Source organism: Vicia villosa, linkage group LG3, assembly GCF_029867415.1.
Source record: "Vicia villosa cultivar HV-30 ecotype Madison, WI linkage group LG3, Vvil1.0, whole genome shotgun sequence".
NCBI lineage: Eukaryota > Viridiplantae > Streptophyta > Magnoliopsida > Fabales > Fabaceae > Vicia > Vicia villosa.
The window spans coordinates 76,798,660-76,821,465 of record NC_081182.1 but is presented as its reverse complement, the minus strand read 5'-3'; the positions used below and the strand labels follow the sequence as shown (position 1 = coordinate 76,821,465).

General features: G+C 33.5%; 1 protein-coding gene and 1 long non-coding RNA gene across 3 annotated transcripts; one reads left to right on the top strand and one right to left on the bottom strand.

Moving 5' to 3' along the window:
* The first annotated feature begins 15,287 nt into the window (after positions 1-15,287).
* LOC131656126 (transcription factor bHLH51-like) lies at positions 15,288-18,449 on the top strand. Of its 2 annotated transcripts, XR_009300003.1 has the most exons (3): positions 15,288-15,675; positions 16,333-18,085; positions 18,172-18,447. XR_009300003.1 is itself a non-coding variant. In XM_058925890.1 (2 exons), exons 1-2 carry the CDS (start codon positions 15,388-15,390, stop codon positions 16,807-16,809), a joined length of 765 nt encoding a protein of 254 aa, XP_058781873.1. In that variant the 5' UTR covers positions 15,288-15,387; the 3' UTR covers positions 16,810-18,449. The 2 variants fall into 2 exon arrangements, 1 of the variants encoding a protein (XP_058781873.1); XM_058925890.1 differs by having other exon boundaries at positions 16,333-18,449.
* A 3,586-nt stretch (positions 18,450-22,035) lies between these two features.
* LOC131656125 (uncharacterized) lies at positions 22,036-22,604 on the bottom strand. The gene is made up of 2 exons (XR_009300002.1): positions 22,382-22,604; positions 22,036-22,294 (listed from the first exon to the last, which is right to left on the bottom strand). It is a non-coding gene; the product is annotated as an uncharacterized LOC131656125 (long non-coding RNA).
* Between the last annotated feature and the right edge of the window lie 202 nt (positions 22,605-22,806).

The following is a 22,806-nucleotide window of genomic DNA, read 5'->3' as shown; positions in this document are numbered from 1 at the left end:
TCCTAAAATAGCCTAAAAAACCACTAGCCGCCGTGGACTAGCCCTCACCCCCATACGTGTAATATACCTACTAGGGCCTCTTCTTACCCTTACCGGGGGAACACACACAAATATGTACTTTTTTGGAGAATACATGAACTTAGATAGTTGTGTGTTTATAGAGAGTTTGCAATTTTTGTCCAAAACTTATGGTTGAAATACTTTGTAATTTTTCAATGTTTAAATTGTAGTTGTAAGGATTTGCAGTTTTCTCTTTATAAAATTGCAAGTTAATAATTATTTTTTGGTATAAAGAGGGTAAGGCTAAAGAAGAAAAGAGAAAAAGGCTAAGACAATCTAACAAGTCTAGAGAATCAGACCTTAGACATATCATCACCTAACATGACTATCAAATCATATGACATTAGGAAGAATGAAAAATTCACTATTGTTCATAGTAAGACTATAGTTGACTATTTAATCCGCATAACGATTTCCTTCATGCCAAATTTAGTTGAACTTGACGTGTCATTTCCTTTTAGCCATCCTTCTGATTCTACGGACTAAGGTTGAGAAATTGTGATAATTTTCAGCCTCTTGGTTGACCATATCTATCAGGACTTTAGAGTTGCTCTCGAGTATCAAATTTGTAATTCTTTCTTGTCAAGTTAGCTCAATCCCTTGAAATATTTTTCATATCTCTGTAGTAAGAGCAACACACAGGCCAATTTTCATACATAACCCCTTAACCAATTTCCGATTGATTCCTCGAACAAATCTTTGCATCCTACAGTGAACATAGACTTCTTGTATGCACCATCACAATTGAGCTTAGTTCAATTGCTTTTAGGCAATACCATTGAACATGCTTAATATTTGTTTTTGATAGTCTGCCATCGCTTGCACACGATTACCATTCCCTATCTCCTTCACTAGCTGCATGATTGTTTTCGTTGGGTTACTCGATCACCCGAAGCCTTCTTCAAAAAGTGCTTTGTTCCTCCACTTCCATAAGTACCAACAAAATGTCATAATTCTAATCTTCAGTGTTCTTTGTGTGAATTTATAATGTTTCCTTTAAGATTGTAAGAGAATCAATTCATGTAAGAAAAGAAGTAAAATTGAGTTATTTTATTAAATGGAATAAGTCTAACCTAAACTTGTGTTGAGCAAAACCAATGTTGAAGTACATGAACTAAGCTTTATTCTGTGTTCATACACCATTTTCAATGAACATGGGTAGTTGGATTCCACTTGTACCAACGAGAGTAAGTCAAAAGTCTCTCATGTAACATAATTCACGTGAACGTTTAGATCCAATGAGGTCCTTTTCACTTCCAAATGACACTCCAATCTATATTTATTTTTACGACATTTAGATTATAAGTGAGATAAGTATATGCATTAGCATTACCCATAAAACCCTTTATCTTTATTATCCCCCTCCCTAACTTATCAACACCGTTTTCAAGGAGAGGAGAAGGAATATCCAAAATACAATTAACCAAGTCAAAATTAAATTAATTCTAGAGAAACTCAATATTCCATTTTCCTTCTACATTAACCATATCCCTCACCATCATGGTGGTAACCAAAATCATGCTGGTTTGAGCCATATTGAAAAAATAAGAGTTTGCTTAGCTGGATCCCAACGATCAAGCAAAAATTAACTTTCTTTCAGTTTCTAATAGGGGTGGAAATAAGTTACGCTAGGCTAGGCTTTAGAAGACCTGAGCCTGACATATGATAAACTTACAAGGCCTGAGTCTGACTTATGGCCTACTATAGGTTTTTTTTGCCTGACCTGACATTCTTAAAAGTGTGGCCTAGTCTGAAAGCCTATTTAAAAACCTGTTTCTCATCAAGTTTTTCAATTATCATCTCTTTATTAGTTCACCTCTTCGATTGATTCATCTCTTTGAATGTTGATTATTATGATGTTAGTTGTTTTAGTTTAATTCCTCGTTAAATAAATTATTAACTATTCATAGTAATACATTGTGAGTTTGGGAAGAGATATTAGATAACATGAATCTTTTGTTATAATTGAATTAATGATAGCTTAGTCTACTTATACTCTATTATATATTTTCTTTGTAATTTTAATATTTTATAAGTTATTTTATACATATTATTAAAATTCTAATCGTTTTTTTCATATCTTGTTATTTTTATTGTTATCAATGATGACTATTTGTGTTTAAAATTGATTGTAGTTTTTACAAATTTATAACTCAAGTTAAAATTAGTTTATAAAATTTTTAAAAATAAAAATAACAACTAATATAATATTTTAAATTTAAAAAAACTAAATATAGAAAATCATTTTATAATTTGAATAAAGACATGCTGTCGATTGGCTTACCACATTTTTGTCGTGGCACTTCACTTGCCGACGTTGTATAAATAACATAAGATCTAGTTTAGATATGTTACAATTTTAGTATGGGACCCAAAACATTGAAAAGAAAGAAATCATAAGAAACCACACAAATTATTGATAGATAACAAGTCATGTCACTCCTTATTGTGCACTCTTTTAATTTATTAATGAGTTGCAATTCTAAGTGAATATTAGACCCTACATTTTCAATAGCCCCATATTGTAATTGTAGCATTTTTTGTTTTTTAGCAAAGGGACATCAAAGAGTACAAAGATTGAACTCTTTTTACAGTCCTTATACTTTGAACTTCCCACTTTTCTATCAAGATACATGAAGCAAAACAAACCTTGTCTTGGAAATATGTGAACTTTGACTAGTCCATTTAATTACTTGCAAGGACACAAAATGGGTCCTCTTTGTGTCTTCAACTTAAATGGTAATTTGTTTACTAATGTGGTAATATCTTGGGTTTGTACAATTTTCATGGGTATAAATCTTGTGATATGGTATTTATTTTCTTATCTTTTGTGATCATGGTAGAGATAAGACTTGGGTTGGAATAATTGTATAGGTGAATAAGTGAAAGATTGATTGCACCTAATTGATATGATTCAATGTGGAAGATCTTAAAGTATCATCTATCTTCAATGGATGGGATCCACCACCACAAGCCTACCACTTTCGAGTAATCTTACTTTTTTACTTTATTAAATAATTAACCTATCTAATCTTAATAAATGTTTAAAGGGTGATGAAAGTTGGTGATGTTTTTTTAATGTATAATGGTAAACGCTAAGAAAATGCAATGTTGGAATCGCTGCCATTTTATATGAAAAATATAAATTGTTGTTTGTGCGAAACTGGTCCAAGTATAAAATAACACTTTTGTGGCAAAAACCTAAGAGATAACATTAACTTCGTCATCATCCACATGTATAAAGTCTTCTCTGATGGGTAAAGTGATTTTATCTGATTTTCATTTCTTGTAACCACTCAGACGATATTTTAAGCTGAGTCACTCAAGTGAAATTTTAAGTCAAGTCCGTCAGGTAAGATTTTATACTGAGTCTCTAAGGCGAGACTTTAAGTCGAGTTTCCTAGGCGAGACTTTAAGTCGAGCCCTTTAGAAGAGACTTTAAGTCGAGTCCCTCAAACAAGAGTTTAAATCAAGTCCCTTAGGCGAGACTTTGAGTCAAATCCATAAGTAAAGACTTTAAATCGAGTCCATCAGGAGAGACTTTGAGTCGAGCCCCTAAGGCGAGACTTTAAATCGTCTGGTCTATGCAGGAGATGTCCCATAGAAGTTTAGCATTTATATTGTCCCTGGGGCAACAAGGATCTTTTAGAGAAATCCATCATTTTTAGTTCTCCTTAAGGGCGACAAAGATCTTTTAGTGGAAGTCCAACATTTATATTGTCTTTTTAGGAAAACAGGGATATTTTAGAGGGATCCAAACGTTTTATCACCTCTTAAGGGCAACAAGGATCTTCTAGTGGAATCCAACATTTATATTTTCTTTTTAACTCGACAAGGATCTTTTTTGTGGAACTCCAACATTTATATTGTCCTTTTTAGGGCAGCAAAGATCTTCTTGTAGAAGTCCATCATGTGTATTGCCTTTTAAGGGTGGTAAGGATCCTTTAGTGGTAGTCCAACATTTATGTCGATTGTAGAATGAAATAACCTGCTGTAAATAACAATAAAGTTTTTTCAAAGAAATTCATACACTAATAGGAAAACCATCTTTTTAACTACGCAGTCGAAACACAAGTTCTAAGAATGAGACGTCCATCTAGCTCCTCGAGTTTGTAGGCTATGTGAGATAGTTTATAATACATGTGATGTTGGTGTGTTTCTAGCATTTGTTGCACTTCCTGATAAACGCCATATTGTCCTTCATTAAGGTGGGCCAATAATAGCCTGCCCTTAGCAGCTTATGGGCTAGGCTCTCCCATCAATGTGACGGTCGCAAGCTCTTTGGTACACCTTAGTGAGAGCTATTGAGATTTCATGTTCCCATAGGCACCTCAGCATTGGGGAGACCATTTTCATTTTGTAGAGCCTTCCTAACATCATAGTCTACTCGATTGCACGCTTACGAATCTTCTTCGCCTTTGAATCATTTTGAGGAAGTTCGTCTAATTGTAAATAGTGTATTATAGGCACCACCCACCCAGTGGTCTGGGAGACTTCAAGAGCATTGGTATCACCTTCCTCAATACTAGGGGCTTCAGAGTCTCCTTAATTTCAATGCAGTTGTACCATATTCTTCTCATGTTGGCGAGCATCGAAATAAGGTCCACCCTAAAATTCTGCTCCCTGGGAACATAAATTATCTCAAAAGCTTTGAAACGTTAAGATAAGTCATGTACATTTTTATATATTTGATGAGCTAAGGCTCATTCGCCTCATATTCTCTGGAGACTTGATTTTCCACCAATTAAGAGTCATTTTTGTCCTTTAAATTTAACGCACCCATCTCAGAGGCAAAGACCACATTGCGATGAGCTTCATACTCGTCCTGGTTGTTGTTATCCATGAACTCAAAATTCAACTACTACAAGATTAATAGGTTGTTTTGTCCTTCCAACACTATCCCACCACCACCTCCTTTTAAGTTTGAGTCATCATCTGTTGATTGTGTCTGTTTGGGGGAGCCTCATCATCTACCGGAGAACTGAATTCTGCCAGAAAATCAGCCACTACATGGATTTGATGCTTCCTATGGGTATATAATGAATGTCATAATCAGATAATCCAACCGCCTATGATACCATTCTTCCTTCTAAATCTGGCCTTTTTAGGATCTGTCAAATGAGGCAGTTGGTCTTTACCATTACTCGATGCCCCTGAAAGTAGGGTATGATTTTCCTCACGGTTATCATGACCTCTAGAGAAATTCTCTGAATCTTACGATATCGGGCCCCAACTCCCTTAATCACCTTGCTCATGAAATAGATAGGTTGATCCACCTTATTTGTTTCTTGGGTGAGCACTAAGCTAATTGTCTAGTCGGTAATGTATAAATAAAGGTATTTGGGTAAACCTGCTATCAAGTGTGTCAAGATGGGAGGAAATTTTAGAAAGGCCTTTAAGTTTCAGAATTCATCCTCCCATTAGCTCGTCCTTTCAAACTTTCCCTTTTTATTCAGACTGGCAGAGAAGTGAAAAGTTATATCACTTGCACAAGAAAAGAAACGCGATAGGGCAGATAACCGCCCTATTAGCTCTTGAACCTCTTCAATAATGGAAGGGATCCACCTATCAAAGATAGCCTGACACTTATCTGGGTTCGCCTCTATACCTTTCTTGGTTAACAATAAACCAAGAAAATTGCCTTCTTGCACGCCAAATGAGCACTTAGCAGGATTTAGGCGCTTGTTATAGTTCTTAATTTGCCCCAGGATATCTTCTAAGTATGTTATGTGAGTTTATCTTATGACGTTTTTACTATTATGTGCTATATTTGTTTTGAGAACATCGCGTCCATGAGCCACTGATAGGCGGCGCGTGCGTTCTTTAGCATCTTGAAATGGTTGTAGCTGGAATGGGCATTCATGAAACTCGGCATTTTGTAGCCTGAAGATCTGTCAATCACATGATCCATATTGGGTAAGGGATATAGATCTTTGGGGCATGTTGCATTAAGGTCAGTGATGTCGATGCACATGCACCATTTTTTCGACGACTTCATTACTAGAATTGTGTCAGCCACCTAACATGGGTATTTTACCTCATTTATAAAATTGGCGCTTATCAAATTCCGCATTACTTCATCTATGGTTACCCTCTTCCCCTTTCCTACCGTGTATTTTGTAACACCCGGAATTTAATTATTTATTTAATTAAATTGTATAAGGAAATTATTTGTTGGAATAAGTCGAAGTTAGAATTATTGGCATTATTATAAAAGGCGTAATTAGAATTATGCGTTGTGTTGGGCAGATAAATTAATGATCGAGAAATTAGTCGGTTTAATCGGAGAATAATATTAGAGATAATATTACTATAATGGACTATTATTAATTTAAGTTGATTTAAGCCGTAGAGAATGATATTGAATATGTTGAGTTGGTGGTTCGGATGATTTATTTTATAGTCGCTAGTTAGTCAGTTTGGTGGAGAGAAATAATAATAGAATTAATATTATGGATTATGAGAGTGTTTTATTTAAGTGGGCTTAGACGTTGCGTTGGTGATAGTAATCATGGGGGTGTTAATTAGTAAGCCCAAATGAAGATTATAATTATAATAATAATTATAATAAAATAAAGGAAATAAGAAGAGAAGTTAGGTCTCAATAGACGTGGAGAAAGAAGAAAAGTTGGAGAAAGAGGAGAGGTGAAGAAGAGAGCCATGGCGGAAGAGAAAAGCTAGAGGAAGTCCAATTTTCGCAGCAAGTTTCTGCAGTGAGACACCTTAGTAAAACGGATGGTTCTCCCAATCCAACCGTTGGATCGTCGCGGTTCTTGGACACAATATTCCAGACTCGTAGAGATAACTTCTGACCGGAGCGATTTTCGTTTTGATGATTTTAAGTCCGTCTGACAAAGCGATTTCCGATCAGGTTTTTGGTGCGTCTCTGCACGTTGTTAGAAAAGATTTTCGGAGAAAGGTTGGAAGCGGCGACATAAGCTATGGCAACCGGGAGAGTAGAGCAATCTCATATCCAAGGTAAGGGTGGGGTTCTAGCTCTATAAACGGGATTATGATGAATGATATGTGGGGGTTATGGTTGTATGATTGCCTTTGTTTTGTGTGTTGTGATTGTATTGTTGAATGTTGAAATTGATTGACGTCGGTGAATAAGGTTATAAAAGTTCAATCAATGGTTGTGGGAAATTAACCTAGGGTTTATAATTATTATTGAGGAATTAGTTGTATAAAATTGCTATATGTTGGTGGAGTATAACTATAATATTGCTATGTTCCTGTGATGGTCGAAATTGAATTGTACTGGAATCGAAGGAAGAAAATTGAGTTTTAATTTTGTTGGGAGATGCTGTCAGTGCAGGTAAGCGCCAAGGTTTGGACGCGGCACGAACTAAAGGTTTATGTGGTGTTAGCGGCGCAAAGAGAGATTCGCGACGGGGGCTATACGAGTTTTAGAAATATGTTTTGATTTCTAGCTGTTGATGTTTTATGTTGGTTGTTGGGATCAAGCCTTAGTAGGTTTAACTTGAGAAGAATTATAATTATTATTAGTGAAGAAATTGGTTTAAAATAAATAGAATATTATATCGTTGGAATTGATTAATTTAATTAGTAGAAATTATAGTGATGATTCTTAGTGATGAGATATGTAGTTAATGGATTAAGTTGTATAAAGATGGAATTGGTGTGAAGAAGAAATAGCAGTAGTAATAACGATGATATATGTAGCAGGCTGAATTAGAATGATAAGAATTGTTGGTAGTAGATTAATTAATAAATTGAAGAATTAGTACCTAGATGTTTAGGGGCTGTTTTGTAATGATTAAGTTGATGCAATTGATGCATGTTTAAGTTGTTGTTTTCGTTGCTGTTGTTCTGGTTGTTGTTGTTGATACGTTGATTAAGTTGCAGGTCTTATGACCAATGTTGTTTAAGTTATTGATGATGCGTTGATTAAGTTGCAGGTCTTATGACCAAGGTTGATTAAGTTGTTTGCGGTTGTTGCATTGTAGTGTTGTGACGTTGTAGTTGTTGTTATTGTTGCATGCATACATTTGCATATTACGTTGGCCTGGATTGGCAAAATGTTTAAGTTGGCCTTGACGGCACCTGTTTAAGTTGGCCTTGATGGCACCTGTTTAAGTTGAAATGCCTCGATAACCTGGCATATGTTTAAGTTGGGAGTTCTGCTCCAATGGTACCACATGCATTTGCACAGTTGAGTCGCATTTGAAGTTGTTGTCGTTATTACGTTGTTGTTGTTATTACGTTGTTGTTGTTGTTTTAAGTTGTTGTTGTTATACTTGTTGTTGATAAATAATTATTATAACCGTTGTTGCTATTTGTTATTATAACTGTTGTTTGAATACGTATGAAGTGGTGAAATTGTATGATCTAATCTTAATATATTATTTATCATACGCTTGTTTATATTGTTGGATATCTCACCCCTTCTGAATGATGTTTCCCTACCATGGGAAATGGATAGGTACTCAAGATAGCAGTGGAAGTTTGAAGTGATTTTATGAAGTCTTTAGTTACTGTTAGTTCGAGTTGGGTCTTGCTCTGATACGTAGCACTCGGGGGGATGAACGATTGTCTTTTAATTGTTGTTATAACTATAAGTTGTTAACTTTTAAGTGGAATTTATGAAGTAATATGACGTTGGTGAAGTTGTTTTAGTTTAATAAAAATATTATGCGAAGTGAAGTTGAATAATTGATATTATTATTATTATTAATAAAAGTTGTTTTATTTTTTAAAAGAGTAAACAAGTTTTATCGTTTCATCTGAGTTATGTGCTATGTATCTATGATATATGTGATTAAGTTGTTTGTTGTTTTACGTTGAATGTGACATCCCAATTGTATATTGAATTTCCGCACTCTGATTTTATTAAATATTCGTTGGGTAGATTTGGGGTGTTACATATTTCCTTTGAGATACTGGTTTTATAGTGGGGTCAATGGCGAGACGATGGCATACCACTATTGTATTTATGCTTGGAATATCAGAGGGTGCCCTAGAAAATAAGTCGATGATCCTCCTAAGTAGGGCGGCCAAATCTTCCTCTTTAGATTCAGATAAAGAGGTGACAAATTTGGTGACTTGGTGGTATAAGGGCCTAATATGGGCTTCTTTCAAGCCTTCTGTAGGAGTGAACCTTTCATTTTTGGTCCCTAGTATAAGGTCCCAACTATCTAAATTTGTGTCACGTGCTTTAAGATGGGGGTGGCGCCTAAAAGACATGTTCCCTTATAATTTCCAGGCCATTATGATAAGATACATGGGCGACCTCATGATCCCCTTGAATTAATCCAAGTCACCCATCAGATAACAAATATTTTAGGCTTAAGTTAAGGATGGATAGACCCCCCCCCCCAGCAAGTTGAAGGCGGGCCTCCCCAAGATGGAGTTGTAGGGAGACAAATAGTTCACCATGAGATACTACTTTTTAATTGTTTTTAAGTTTTCCTTTGAGCCAAACTTCATTTTAAGCATTATGTGGCGCTTTACTTATACATGTTTGTCTGACATACCAATGAGAGAACCTTGAAATGCTTTGGTGTTGACCAAGTCAAGATAGATCATTTGGAAAGCGCTCCATAATAAGACCTTTGATGAGCTTCCATGGTCATTGGCCGATTAACACTTGATTTACATCCCAATCATCATATTGCATCGTGATGACCATGGGATCATTGTTGTGGGGGAGAAGACCAGTGGAATCTTAATTTGAGAAGGTGATTCAGGATTCTCGTTCTCTCCCTAGTATTTTGGTGATGTGAGTGGATATGATGTTTGTTGTTAAAACCTTCTCGGTATACTTTCTCCATGAGAATTCAGATTATCCCCCGTCCGTGAAATCCCCAACGATGTTGACGCCAGTCTCATAACTTTTCTTATATATCCTCGTGGGAAGATGAAGAAAAAACTGTGGGTAATGATGAGTGGGGCCTGGGTCAATTTTATCGAGCCCTGTAATGGGCGCCAATTATCCTTGTTTAAAGTACAATATGCGACAACCCTTAGTGATTAATGATTGATATAGGCTTTTAGGATTTATTGATGGTTAGATCTAGCTCTCGCATGGAGGCGAGAAGCTTTGCATATGGTCCTTTTGTTATGAGGAGGATCTTCCCCCTATTTTCAACCTTAAGGTTGATGTATTTAAAGAAATCTCAAGAATTGGGGAATGGGGGATGGATATTCCCAAGAAGTCACAAATGCTTCTAAGAATTGGGGAATGGGATAGCTAATCCCCTATTATTCAAGAGATCATAAAAATTCCCGCTTTGACTCCTTTTCCGTACTACTATGGAGTGGAATACGTCACTCCCCACATTTTTATGAATTGAGTGAATATTTTAGGAAGTGGGTATTATATTTGAGAAATGACCGTCCATTATGATAAACAGGCGGCCATGGAGTCTCCTATGTGGGCGACGTACCACCTCTCCTATCTTGAAAAGCTTTAGGTGCCACCGGAGGAATTTCATACTTATACCAATACACCTTGTATTTAAAATTACTGCATTGGTTGGATCGAAACGAGATGAATCTTCGTATTATCTAACTTATCCATTTTTTAAGTTGACGTGTTTATTGTTTTTTTTTAGTTTTTTAATTAATTTTTCAATATGTCTTGACTTTTTTGGCTTGTTCTTTACTAATGTCATTGACTGGTCATTATGGATATATTCTGGTAAACTAAAATTAATTAACCATATTTCACATCTCAAGTCATCTTCTTCATTCCGTTCAACCCCAAACTTCAAAATTTCTTCCTTACTTGTGTCTTCTTCCTCTTCCATACTTATGTCTTCTTTGTATCCCCTTGCAAATAATGTCCATACTCACCCTTTTGCTAATCTAAGGGTTCTCAAACGGAAGGAAGCACAACATCATCAACAGGAAACTCAAGTGGAAGAAATTTACTCAAATTTGGTTAGGATCAGGTCATGAAGTTATGGGTTCGAATAAACTAGAAAACTCAGAGAAATTTTTTAGATATGCAAAATATATGGAATATTGAGTATTATGTAATTTTTTCTGTACAAATTAATCTCTTTCTTCACCATAACATTTTTGTCCTTTATTGTAGACCGTTGTGACCTTTTTATCTGGGGTGATGACCTTGATAATGTTGTTGGTAAGTCTCGAATTGAAAAAAATTAACAAATTCATATTTTAATTGTAGCAATTGTCAGGTTATAATGCTTAATTTTGGGAATTCTTCAAGTACATTAGAAAGGAATTTGGCAATAAATTTGGGAAGGAATATGAGAAAAATCAAGCTAATGGTTGCACTTATTATTACTTTGACTTTTTCTTCTGTTGTTTAAAAGTTGAAGTCATAATTATGAGCTTTGATTTTAATGTAATAGTGATTATTCATCATTATGAGCTTGGTATTATTAATGAATGGAATTGGATTGGATTTTTGCATATCCTATTCTTATGTCTTTGAATTTGTTGTGACTTTCTTTAGAATAAAGAAATTGATTTTGAATGAACAATAAGGTTATGTCAATAACATTGTGCAAAAACAAGCATATATAAGTGTGTAACAATAAACTCACAGGGGTAAAATAAAGTTCATTAAAATACAACGGACAAATGATCATTTAAAAAAGCACCAAATTGCATGAGTCATTGCTTGACATAACTTAGTCATTACATTGACAAAAAACACATCATATACATAGGTCATAACATTTTTTAAAATAGGGGAAAACACGAAAAAATGCATAAGTCGTTACATGTATACTGGAAATTTAAACTGAATTGCATAAACTTGATCATTACACACACACATAAAAAAAAACATGATAAAAGTCACTGAGAAAATCTATTAGATATGGCATCCCATGATCTTATAGATATAATACATGTTTGTAAGCTTTAATCGAGAATCATAGCGCTAGTCTCTTATGTCAAACATCCTTATTCAGACTTAGGTACCATCAATTTCATTACTCATATTGTTTCCTCTAGATAATACATTCTTTTTTAGTTTTTGACTCTTCTTCATTGATAACTATTGTCACTTGGTTCTGCATATGATGACAAATATTTTGAACTGCTTCCAAAAATAGTGTCAAACTTGGTGTTTGTAAATGATAAAAACATTTCATCCAATAAACTATCAAACAAATTAACGTATACTTCATCTTCGACAGCGTCAACAAGTGCATAATTTTTCAATTTTTGCTGGTCTGATGTATTTGCAACAATCTTGACTATTGTTTGTTTATTTGATTTCTTTTCTTTAAGTGGGATAATATCATTTGGTTCAACACTTGCAACACTCTTGGCAATTGTTTAATTATTTAATTTGGGTGGAAAATTTGCATTTGTTCCATCAGGGATGATGTGTGCAACATGTTTAACACTTGCATTTAGTCCCAACAGGGATGACAGGTGCAACAGGTTCAAAAATTACATTTGGTTCAGCACTTGCATCAATTTTTTTCATTTTGATTTGGTTCAGTTAGTTCACAGTTAGCCTTAACACTTGGTTTATTTCTTGAAGTTGTTATCTACAATAAATGCAAAAGGCATCTAAAATATTTAACAAGCAGATAATATTCAAATAGCAAACATAACAAAATCTTACCTTTCTTTTCAAAACATCTGAGTTTTGAATAAAGGCCTTGCATTTCCTTAAGTTGTGGTCAAGGTTATCACATCTATTACATTTGTATGTTGTACCAAGTCTTCTCATTCTAAAACTACTCTCACCTAATTCCATAAATATTAGTTTGTTATGTATATCATATCCCTTTTTATATAAAAGTCGGTGAAGTATTTTCATTTTATATGGTTGATAGGAAAATTGTGAAATAATGCCTACATATTTCTTGTGTGGTACTTATCCATATAATCCTTGGCTTTTTATGCTTATAGCTTAATGTAACATGTGCATTTTTACATGGAATAATAAATGTTATTCACCAAAATATCACATTTGGGGTCAATGTTAAATGCATGTTTACACCAAGTCTTGGTAGAAACATCCATCAACCACTTCCATGTTTTCTGGTCCACTTTCTTTAGTTTAGTCATCCTTTCTTGCCATGTTTGATAGTAAGTTTTATTAGAAGCTCCAATCATAAAATTCCATATATTACCTCTTCTTGAAATTTGCATATAAGTATATAAGTCATAGTTTATACTCAATTATATCAAACATTTCTTCAAGCACACTCATTAAACTTTGTACAACATCATAAGAACTCAGACACAATTTGATACAAATAAACACAGTAAACACAAAAGGGGATTACTTTATCTTGCATTCACAACTAACACATACAGTTAACATACATGTAGTCAAGTACACAATCAAACCCACGTGCAAGCACACTCTATGTGCATTTGCATATATGATTTGAATTGGTCTTAACATAATAAATCTAACATAAATAAACACACACCCAACAATAACTGGTCTTAACAATATGAATTGAGATACACACACGCACTATGAATTTGGTAGGAACATCCATCAGCCACTTCCATATTTTCTAATCCACTTTATTTAGTTTAGTCATCTTTCCTTGCCATGTTTGATAGTAAGTTTTATTAGAAGCTTCAATCATAAAATTCCTTATGATATTACCTCTTCTTGAAATTTGCTTATAAGTATACAAGTCATAGTTTATACTCAATTCTATCAAACATCCCTTCAAACACACTCATTAAACTTTATACAACATCATAAGAACTCAGACACAATTTGATACAAATAAACACAATAACCACAAAAGGAGATTACTTTATCTTGCATTCACAACTAACACATATTGTCAACGTACATGTAGTCAAGTACACAATCAAGTCCACGTGCAAGCACACTCTATGTGCATATGCATATATGATCTGAATTGATCTTAACACAATAAATCTAACACAAATAAACACACACTCAACAATAATTGGTCTTAACAATATGAATTGAGATACACACACGCACTATGAACTGGTATTAACATAGTCAAGTATTCAGTCAAGTGTTGATGTAAGTAATAACAGCCATTAATTTTATTAGAACTTTATACTTTTATCTAATTTTCTATTAATAATAATAAGTCATTTCTTTATTTTATCTGTTTTTCTTAAGTAATAAATTTCTTATAATAGTTAGTATGTTCGATGAAATATTAGGTATGACTTAATCGTGAGACCATATTAAACATAAGGATAATATTCTTAAAGTATATGCAGTCAAGCTTTATTGTGATGTGAGATAGAAATAGATCATAGAGACAATTATGTTTATTGACTAATGATCGCATCTCACGAATCATGGATAAAAAGTGATCAAATCTTCAATTAGGTGTGTGTGTGTGTGTATGTGTATGTATATCCTTCACATTATACTCAACATAGATATGACCATCACTTTTGTCGTCAACAACATTTTTGCGCAACATCAACATCACAATCATTCATATTAACTTCTACAAAATATTCATTTATCCCATCAACTTTACTCTTAACACTAAAATCATTGTTATCATAACTAACACACACCCAATTGAAAGAATTTTGTTCATAAATATTGGTTTGAACTCCACCTCTATAAAATATGGAATTATCTCTAACAAATACTCCCCTTGATGAAAAACGATATTGAAGAGACTCATTCTCTATTTCAAAAAAAACATTTAACATGTGCATTCCACATTAAACAAAAACAATACAATGAAAAAAAAATTGGAATGTTAACTTTGAGACATCCTTAAAGAAATTGAACAAATTTCAATCTCCAATGTCTTAGTTAGCCCTATGTGATTCTCCTATTTCTTTTCTTCTCTTATTAAAATTTCTGACTTTAGACAAATGCAAAATAATAATAATAATAATAATAGAAGAAACAATTACAAAATGCATTTTATTCAACAAATTATTTATTAACTAGATTATTAGAATCACATGTCAAAAAAATCTAATAAAATATTAAGCCACCAAAACAATGAAGATTGAGTTAGCCACATGAAGATAATCCAGTCCGTACGCCATTATGAGAGGACAAGCCACCTCATTCTTGTTCTTTTCCTCTTTATTTCCTCTCCTTACAAAAACTCCAATTAAGTTCGTTAAATTTATCATTAGAAAAAAAAAAATACTAATAAATGTCTCCATGATGTGACACAAAGATAAGGCCAAAATCGATTTTCATTTTGACTAATCAAAGGTAATTGGTTATCACACCAATCACCATCAAGATAAGAAGAACAAGGTCACTCATTATTATCACTGCATAGTACTACACAATAAACAGTAGTTTCTGCTAGAAAATAAAAACCTCATAAAGATAAGCATTATTCAACAAACAATACTACTAATTGTTTTTCCATTCTGATGAATATGGAAAATCACAATGATTCTTCTGAGTTACATAATTGGTTTCAATACAGTGATCCTTCACACTTTCCTCCTCAAATTCTACCTCAAAATATCTCTGATTCTTCTTCTGCTTCTTTTCAATATAGTGAGTTTCAGCCATGGAGTAATTTACCTGTTGAAGGAAGTTTAGAAGATAGAGCAGCAAGTGCTTCTAAAAGTCATAGTCAGGCAGAGAAAAGACGCAGAGATAGAATCAATACTCAGCTTGCTAATCTCAGAAAACTTATTCCTAAGTCTGATAAGGTAAACCAATTTTAGTTTATTTGCCATTTTAAGCTTAGATTTTGTTCTATTTTTCATGCAAGAAAATGGAGTTAACCACTTAGGGAAAAGCTATGTGATATGATGTTTTTTGCGTTCATCTCAGAGATTCACAGAATTACATTCTGCTACTGAGATTCGCAGTTTGTTGTCTGTTTGTCTTTTACCTCTATATAAATTTTATTACATTTTTAAACGCGTAATAATTTCAATTATAGTAGAGTAGGAATAATTTTGGATCAATTTCTTAGTGTATATTAAATCTGTCAATTTCATCATGATTTTGTCAATTTTACCGTCAATTCAAACATGCATTTATAAAAGTCACAAGTAATTAATTTTCACTTCCCTTCTTAATGAGGAGATAATTTAGGAAGAAACTTACATTAAATATACATAACATCAATTTTTAGAAAATGTTCTCCGAATGAGCCGATGACCGAGATTTCAAATCACTATGTCTATGTAACAGTCACACTTCAGATTGATTGAGTACTGATGTATTACACAAACATATGTATCAGTGTCATGTTTAGTATCTACGGGTGTTTCTTAGATACTAATATAAGGATCATGGCACAACTGCAACGCGACCGCGATATAATACTTTGCATAACATTAACATTTGTGCACTTGCAGATGGACAAAGCAGCTTTACTAGGGAGTGTAATAGATCATGTCAAAGACCTAAAGCGAAAAGCAATGGATGTTAGCAGAGTGATCACAGTTCCAACTGAAATTGATGAAGTATCAATAGACTACAACCATGTAATTGAAGACGAAACCAGCACTAACAAAGTGGACAAATTAAAGAACAATATCATCATCAAAGCTTCTGTTTGCTGCGACGATCGACCCGAACTGTTCTCCGAACTAATTCAAGTCCTCAAAGGGTTAAGACTTACAACAGTTAAAGCAGACATAGCAAGTGTTGGTGGCAGAATCAAAAGCATATTGGTGCTTTGTTCTAAGGACAGTGAAGAGAATGTTTGCATCAACACTCTCAAACAGTCCCTCAAATCAGCAGTGACCAAAATTGCTTCATCATCAATGGTATCTAATTGTCCTACTAGAAGTAAGAGGCAAAGGTTCTTTTTGCCTTCACATTTCGTATAGTAAAAATTTTATTTTGTCTTCACCTCCTTTTTTTTATTAGGAGGGTCATAGTGGGGGCAATTCTTTGTTTGGTTTTTGAATAATTATTATATACTTATTAGGTATATAGTTTGTTCATTAGGGAGATGAAATGTTGGTCTTGTACCACCAATTAAGGAAAAGAAAAAGTTAAAGTGGGAAATTGAAAGCAAGCATATGCATAAAGTTAAGAAATCAGGTGTGTGATCACTTTCTGCTTCCAATTGGAAAAGTAAGCAAGAGACTTGATTTTAGATCTCAACTACTGCACTATGAAATGCTTACTTAGACACGAACATGTATGCAAATCTATTAAAAATTAATATATCAATGAAGTGTATGCAAATCTACAAATTTAAAAAAATAAAAATAAAGATAAGAGTCGAGAATTAAACACTGATAAATTGTTTATCTAGTTCGATCTAAAATAATCTACTTTGAAGAAGAGAATAAATCTTTGATCCATTACTAGTCAAGAATTACTAGTCAAGAATTCCAATAGTATTATTATAAATGAGATATAAAAAGTTAGTTTAACAGGTTCATAAGACCGCCTCCTAATTGTTGAGGAATAAATGTGAGTTGAGAAAGTTCGAAATTGCTTGAAAAATTTGAGATTGAACATTTTATATGTGAGAGGACTCATACACTCATTGCTTTAAGGTTTTGGGTGAATATGTAACGTCTCTCTCACTTGTTTGGATGAGTCTTTGACCTTTAGGGAAGCGTTTGACTCAATGTAAATGTCTCCCTTTCATGATGACCCATCAGTACGTGGTATCAGAGCAAATATTTCGATCAAGGAAGAAAATCACAGGTTTGTTATCATCTTATCTGACTTTAGTTTTTTTTTTATAAATATTATGGCTACATTGAAGTTGGATATTCCTTTATTTGATGAAAGAATGGGTTTCCCCTTATGGTAATGCACAATACAAGACTATTTGGTTCAACAAGGTCTTGATTGATTGTGCTTTGGAAAAGGAAAAACCGTGAGATGAAAGAATCAGATTGGAATTCAATACAAAAAAGGCAGTGAGTACAATTCGATTGTGAAGCAACTGGACAAATCAAAACAATAAAATCGCCATCGAGTATTTATTTATTCCACGAGAAGGGAAAGGAAAACACTGAAGAAAACCTATAAGGAAAAAAACAAGGTCTCGCGACCAAGAGAAAGGATAAGGGAGTCATTTTTTTTAGCATAAATATTACAACTGCATTTTAAATCCAACACTCTCTATGAAGCATGTGAAAGGTAAAATTTAATGACTAAATGTTGTCCTCCGTAGAAAATTGATTATTTGGTGCATGTACAATAATTTACAAAAGCTCTTCGTGCAGAAACAAGATTACTATTGGATGCTTAGTTGAAGGCACGATGTTAACCAAGTCTACCACGATGGTTAGAGGATAAATCGATAGCATGGCCCAGAATGAGTTTTGGGTGATATTAACTATGTTAATATAAGAAGAGGAAACAAATCAACTTATTCGAAAAAGAAACTTAATTGTATTTATCATTATATTTGTTAATTATTAGTCAACTCTTTAGTTTTACAATTAGGTACATAAACCAATAAATTGCGTTATATGTTCCCCTTTCCCCTATTACGCTTACAAACTCATTGCGATGTATTCACAACTATATTCACCTTGTCCCTATACGAAGTTAATACAATTTACGTGGATACGATAATTTTACTTGTCACATTGTATTTTTTGTTGGCATAAACTATTATGACTGCATTTTTATTCCAAGTGTTATCAATTTATTGCTTATATCACCAAAGGGTTCATGTGCCCAAATAACATCGTCCAATGGTATCGTGAAGAGAAAGATAGGAGAACTAGTGGTGGTATATAAGAAGAGACAAACATTGGCGGATTAGAAGCCAGAACGACCCATTTTGGGGATTAAAGACAACGAGAAGGTGGGTGGAATTCTCAATGAGATCTTGATGTTAGTGATAATATCCACCATGGAAAATTTTGATGTGTTAAGGATTCTCATTGATGAGGGAAGCTTGTGTAACATTGGCAGAAGCTTGTTGTATTCATAAACCATATAACAGAACCTGGATGTGGTTTCCATCCACCAGAGAGAGAAGCTAGAATAGGTTAGCTCTTCTAGACAGCACACCCTAGACTTCAACGTCGCGGAGTTTGAACACGTTGAAAATTTTACTAAGGGAGTTGTTCTTTTCAAGGGGGTTGTTAGATTGAATCATGTACCCACTCATAAAAAATTATCTTACTGTTTGACAAAAGGATTAGTTAGAGAAAATCCAAAATAAATCCAAAAAGATGAGACTATTATCATAAGATCATATAATCACTCATATTGGTAACTCGGCCTAAAAGACTAGAGATCACAAGAATCAGGTTCAATGGATAATAACAAGTTGTGAATGAGCATGAGAATCGAGATGTTAGTGAGCATAATTTCTAAAGAAATTAGAGGTTGAAGTAATAAAAACTCTTAACTAGATTTTTACTTTATACGAAGTGGAGTACATAACTATCTGAGTACTCTTGACATACTCACATTTGTGAATGTGGAAGTGAGGTCGCTTCCTATGAAATCTCAAACATAGATTTCTAGAATGCTCATTAAATTGGAATGGTTGTGCATGGCCAAAAAGCTCGTGATTTTTATAGAATAAACCTAAAGAAAGGTTGTATATGAGTCTAATATCAAAGATAAAGGTCAAGACTACTGTCACTTTTATAGAAAACATACTCCCAAGACTCAATCCTTCGCCACAAAGCCAACTCTTGGGGGTACCAGTCACTTTGTTAAATCCGAATCTTACTTATTAAGGTAAGGTTCAAGTTTGTCGACACCCTTGATGATGTACTACATTATAGAAGTTTGTTTAGATCGAACTTAGGCTTGTGACTTATAATTAGTCCTATTTTTTTACACTAAAAAATCTATTATCTATTATTTAAAAAGAAAATTACACTCAAATTGACATTATCATATGTCAATTATTTTGAATGAATCTAGAGACTTGAAGAATTGTGTCACTTTTTCGTAAAATCTCACTCACTCGAAAGATTGATCCTTCCATAATTTTCTCACATTTTGTCCATCTAATTGATCACTTTGATAACCAAAAGATATGAATTGATCTCACATTTTGTCCATCTCATTGATCACTTTGATAACTAAAAGATATGAATTTATCGTTCATGGGCCGGAACCAAAATCCTCATAATAAATATACGTTATTGGGCTCCCATCTTCTTCCTCCTTTCTACATTTTTGAATATTTCTCTACAGAGAATTTGTTGCCTTTCGAAATCTATCCCCTCTTCTGAAAAATTATTGAGGTCATGCAGGAGAATTCGAGGCTGGTAGCCGATTGCACAATTTATGACAATTATTTTGGGTGTTTAAACGGGGGATTTTGTGGTTGAAGGCTGTCAGCACAATTATTGACAAAGTTGTATAACATCTAAATATCTAATAAACAACTCAACCACTAATTTCCTAGGTTGCAAATATCAATTTTCACACAATTCCAAAATTCTAAACCAATGATTAATGGAAACAAACCGTAAACTAAATCTCCCTCTTGATATAAAAAAAACCGTGAGCTAAAAAGTGCGTTTTATTGCCATGTGAAGTAAATAGTGAGCTTCACCATCAGCAGGACTCGTTGTTAAGGGCAAATTTGAACAAATCCTCTTACAAATCCTAACATGGCAATACTTGATTCCTTTATAATCCAACTCAATCGAAATTAAAATTTGTTGGCAAACAAGCTAGCAAAACAATGGTAAGTTACATACTACAAGATTACAATGCTGGTTTGCAATACCAGAAGTAGGGGTGTGCATGGTTGGTTATTTTCAAAAACCAAACCATAACCATTTTAAAACTATTTAAATGGTTTGGATTTATAACCATAACCACATTTTAATCAAAATTGGTTATAAATTTGGTTATGATTATATAACCGGTTTTTTTAAAAAATCTAGTTTTGAAAATTATTTTTTTCGAAAATATTTTTTTTCAAAAAAAAATTAATATTTTGACAATTAAAATATTTGAATTTGGAAAATAACCGGATTATAACCGAATCCAAAATAATTTAACCGGTTAATAACCATTTAATTATATCCGGATTATATGAATGGATAACCAAACCAAACCATTAATAACTAAACCGGTTAATAACCATTCAATTATATCCGGATATTTAAAAGTGGTTTAGGTTTGGTTATGGATTTGGAGATCAAAACCGGATATTTTACACACCCCTAACCAAAAGGTTGTTACATTTCAACGTTGGACACACAATATTTCTTAATCCTTTGCAAATAAATAGATGGGAATCTAGATAGATGGATGCGATGGTATTAAGACGTACAATTTCTAGAATTGATATGATGGTAAATAGTTCTCACGTTAGGATAATCAGTAATAAATACAAACATCGACTACACCCTGAACTTTTAACACCAAAAGAATTAATGAAGGAATGTGAAGTGTCTTCAATTAGGAAGATTCTAACACAAACATATCCAAAGAAACTACTCACTCCGTCTCATAATAAGTGTCACATAAGTGTCACATTTGAGTAATATATGATTGATGCATTGGAATTGTAAATGGACAATTAATTTGAGACAAGGAAAAACTGCAAATGGGACACTTATTATGATACGGAGGGAGTAATATATAACAGTAAAAATAAAATGAACCAAAGGAGAACAATAAACCAATAACTCAATGGTTAAGAAAATCAGCATTCTGAAACAGAAGTACAAGAGAAATGCATTTTGACGCATACAAAAAACAACATCAACAACAAAAAAGCTACATAGTTGCCCGTAATTGAGTAGACTAAATCTAAAATCTGCTGATAGATTAAAATTTCGTAGACAATAATATCAATGAATCCTTGTAATAATGGTTTGTATACCCTAAGAGCGGTGAACCATAGAAACAGAAAGAATTAGACAGATTTAGTTTTGGTAGACCAAAAAGTTATCGATATATACTTATACTAAAGGATTGTTACCTAAAAAACGGTTGTACTAGAAGACTTAAGGGTTTCCTCTTCCAGGGGAAAGACAATTTAACAATTGACCGAAAGTAAGATAACAATACAAGTGTCATTAGCAACTATATAAAATCAATTCGATAATATGTTAAAACAAAAAAAAAACATAATCAAACATGATAGAACGAAATTCAAAAGTAAAAGCTACTCAATTCCAGAAAGAACAATATCTTTGAGCTAATACAAAACCAAAATATCATAACGGCAAAATTAGAGAGAGAAACAGATACTACTCTCTAGCCGATGAGTCTGATTACAAAACAATAACAATACGAAAGGGAAAAACAAATCTAAGAGCAAACGATGATGGCTGAGAACACACTCTACTTGGATCTCTGTCTCATCTTTCGGCGCTTCCTCTTCAATCTCCTCATACGCTTCTTCTTCCACTGCACAAATCACAAATTCCAATTAAACCAAAAGCACTATAACAACAAAAGAATAAGAAAACATAACGAAATGGTAAAGGATCTAACCTTGGCCCTCATTGCGGTTGAAAACTGGAGAGAACTTGTTGACAGAAACCCTAATTGAACAGGAATGAGACTGCGCAGAAGTAACTGCGATTAGGAAGAGAAGAGAGGTGAGTTTTGGGATTTTATAGTGAATTGTAAACCCTAGAAAACAGAATGGGTCGGGCTTTATTTTTAGCCCGTGGATTTTCAACTATCGAAAGAATATGATTACTATTGACACCCACTGTAGGATTTTTTTTCATCTCAAAGTATATGTGTCCCGAACTAAACTTCTTTCTAAATATCTACTTTTAATATAATAAAGTACATGACAAATGCAATTCTTTCAATATCCCTATAATCACCAATTTGAGGGTGATATTCGGGGACATAGCGGTAATTGGATCTCCTTTAATATTTTAATTAAAAATATATATTCTTTAATC

Excerpts from the sequence above, each read along its gene's own strand:
- LOC131656126 (XM_058925890.1), top strand. The coding sequence starts at position 15,388 with ATGAATATGGAAAATCACAATGATTCTTCTGAGTTACATAATTGGTTT. Across the intron at positions 15,676-16,332 it reads TTATTCCTAAGTCTGATAAG|ATGGACAAAGCAGCTTTACT; the intron begins GTAAACCAATTT and ends GTGCACTTGCAG.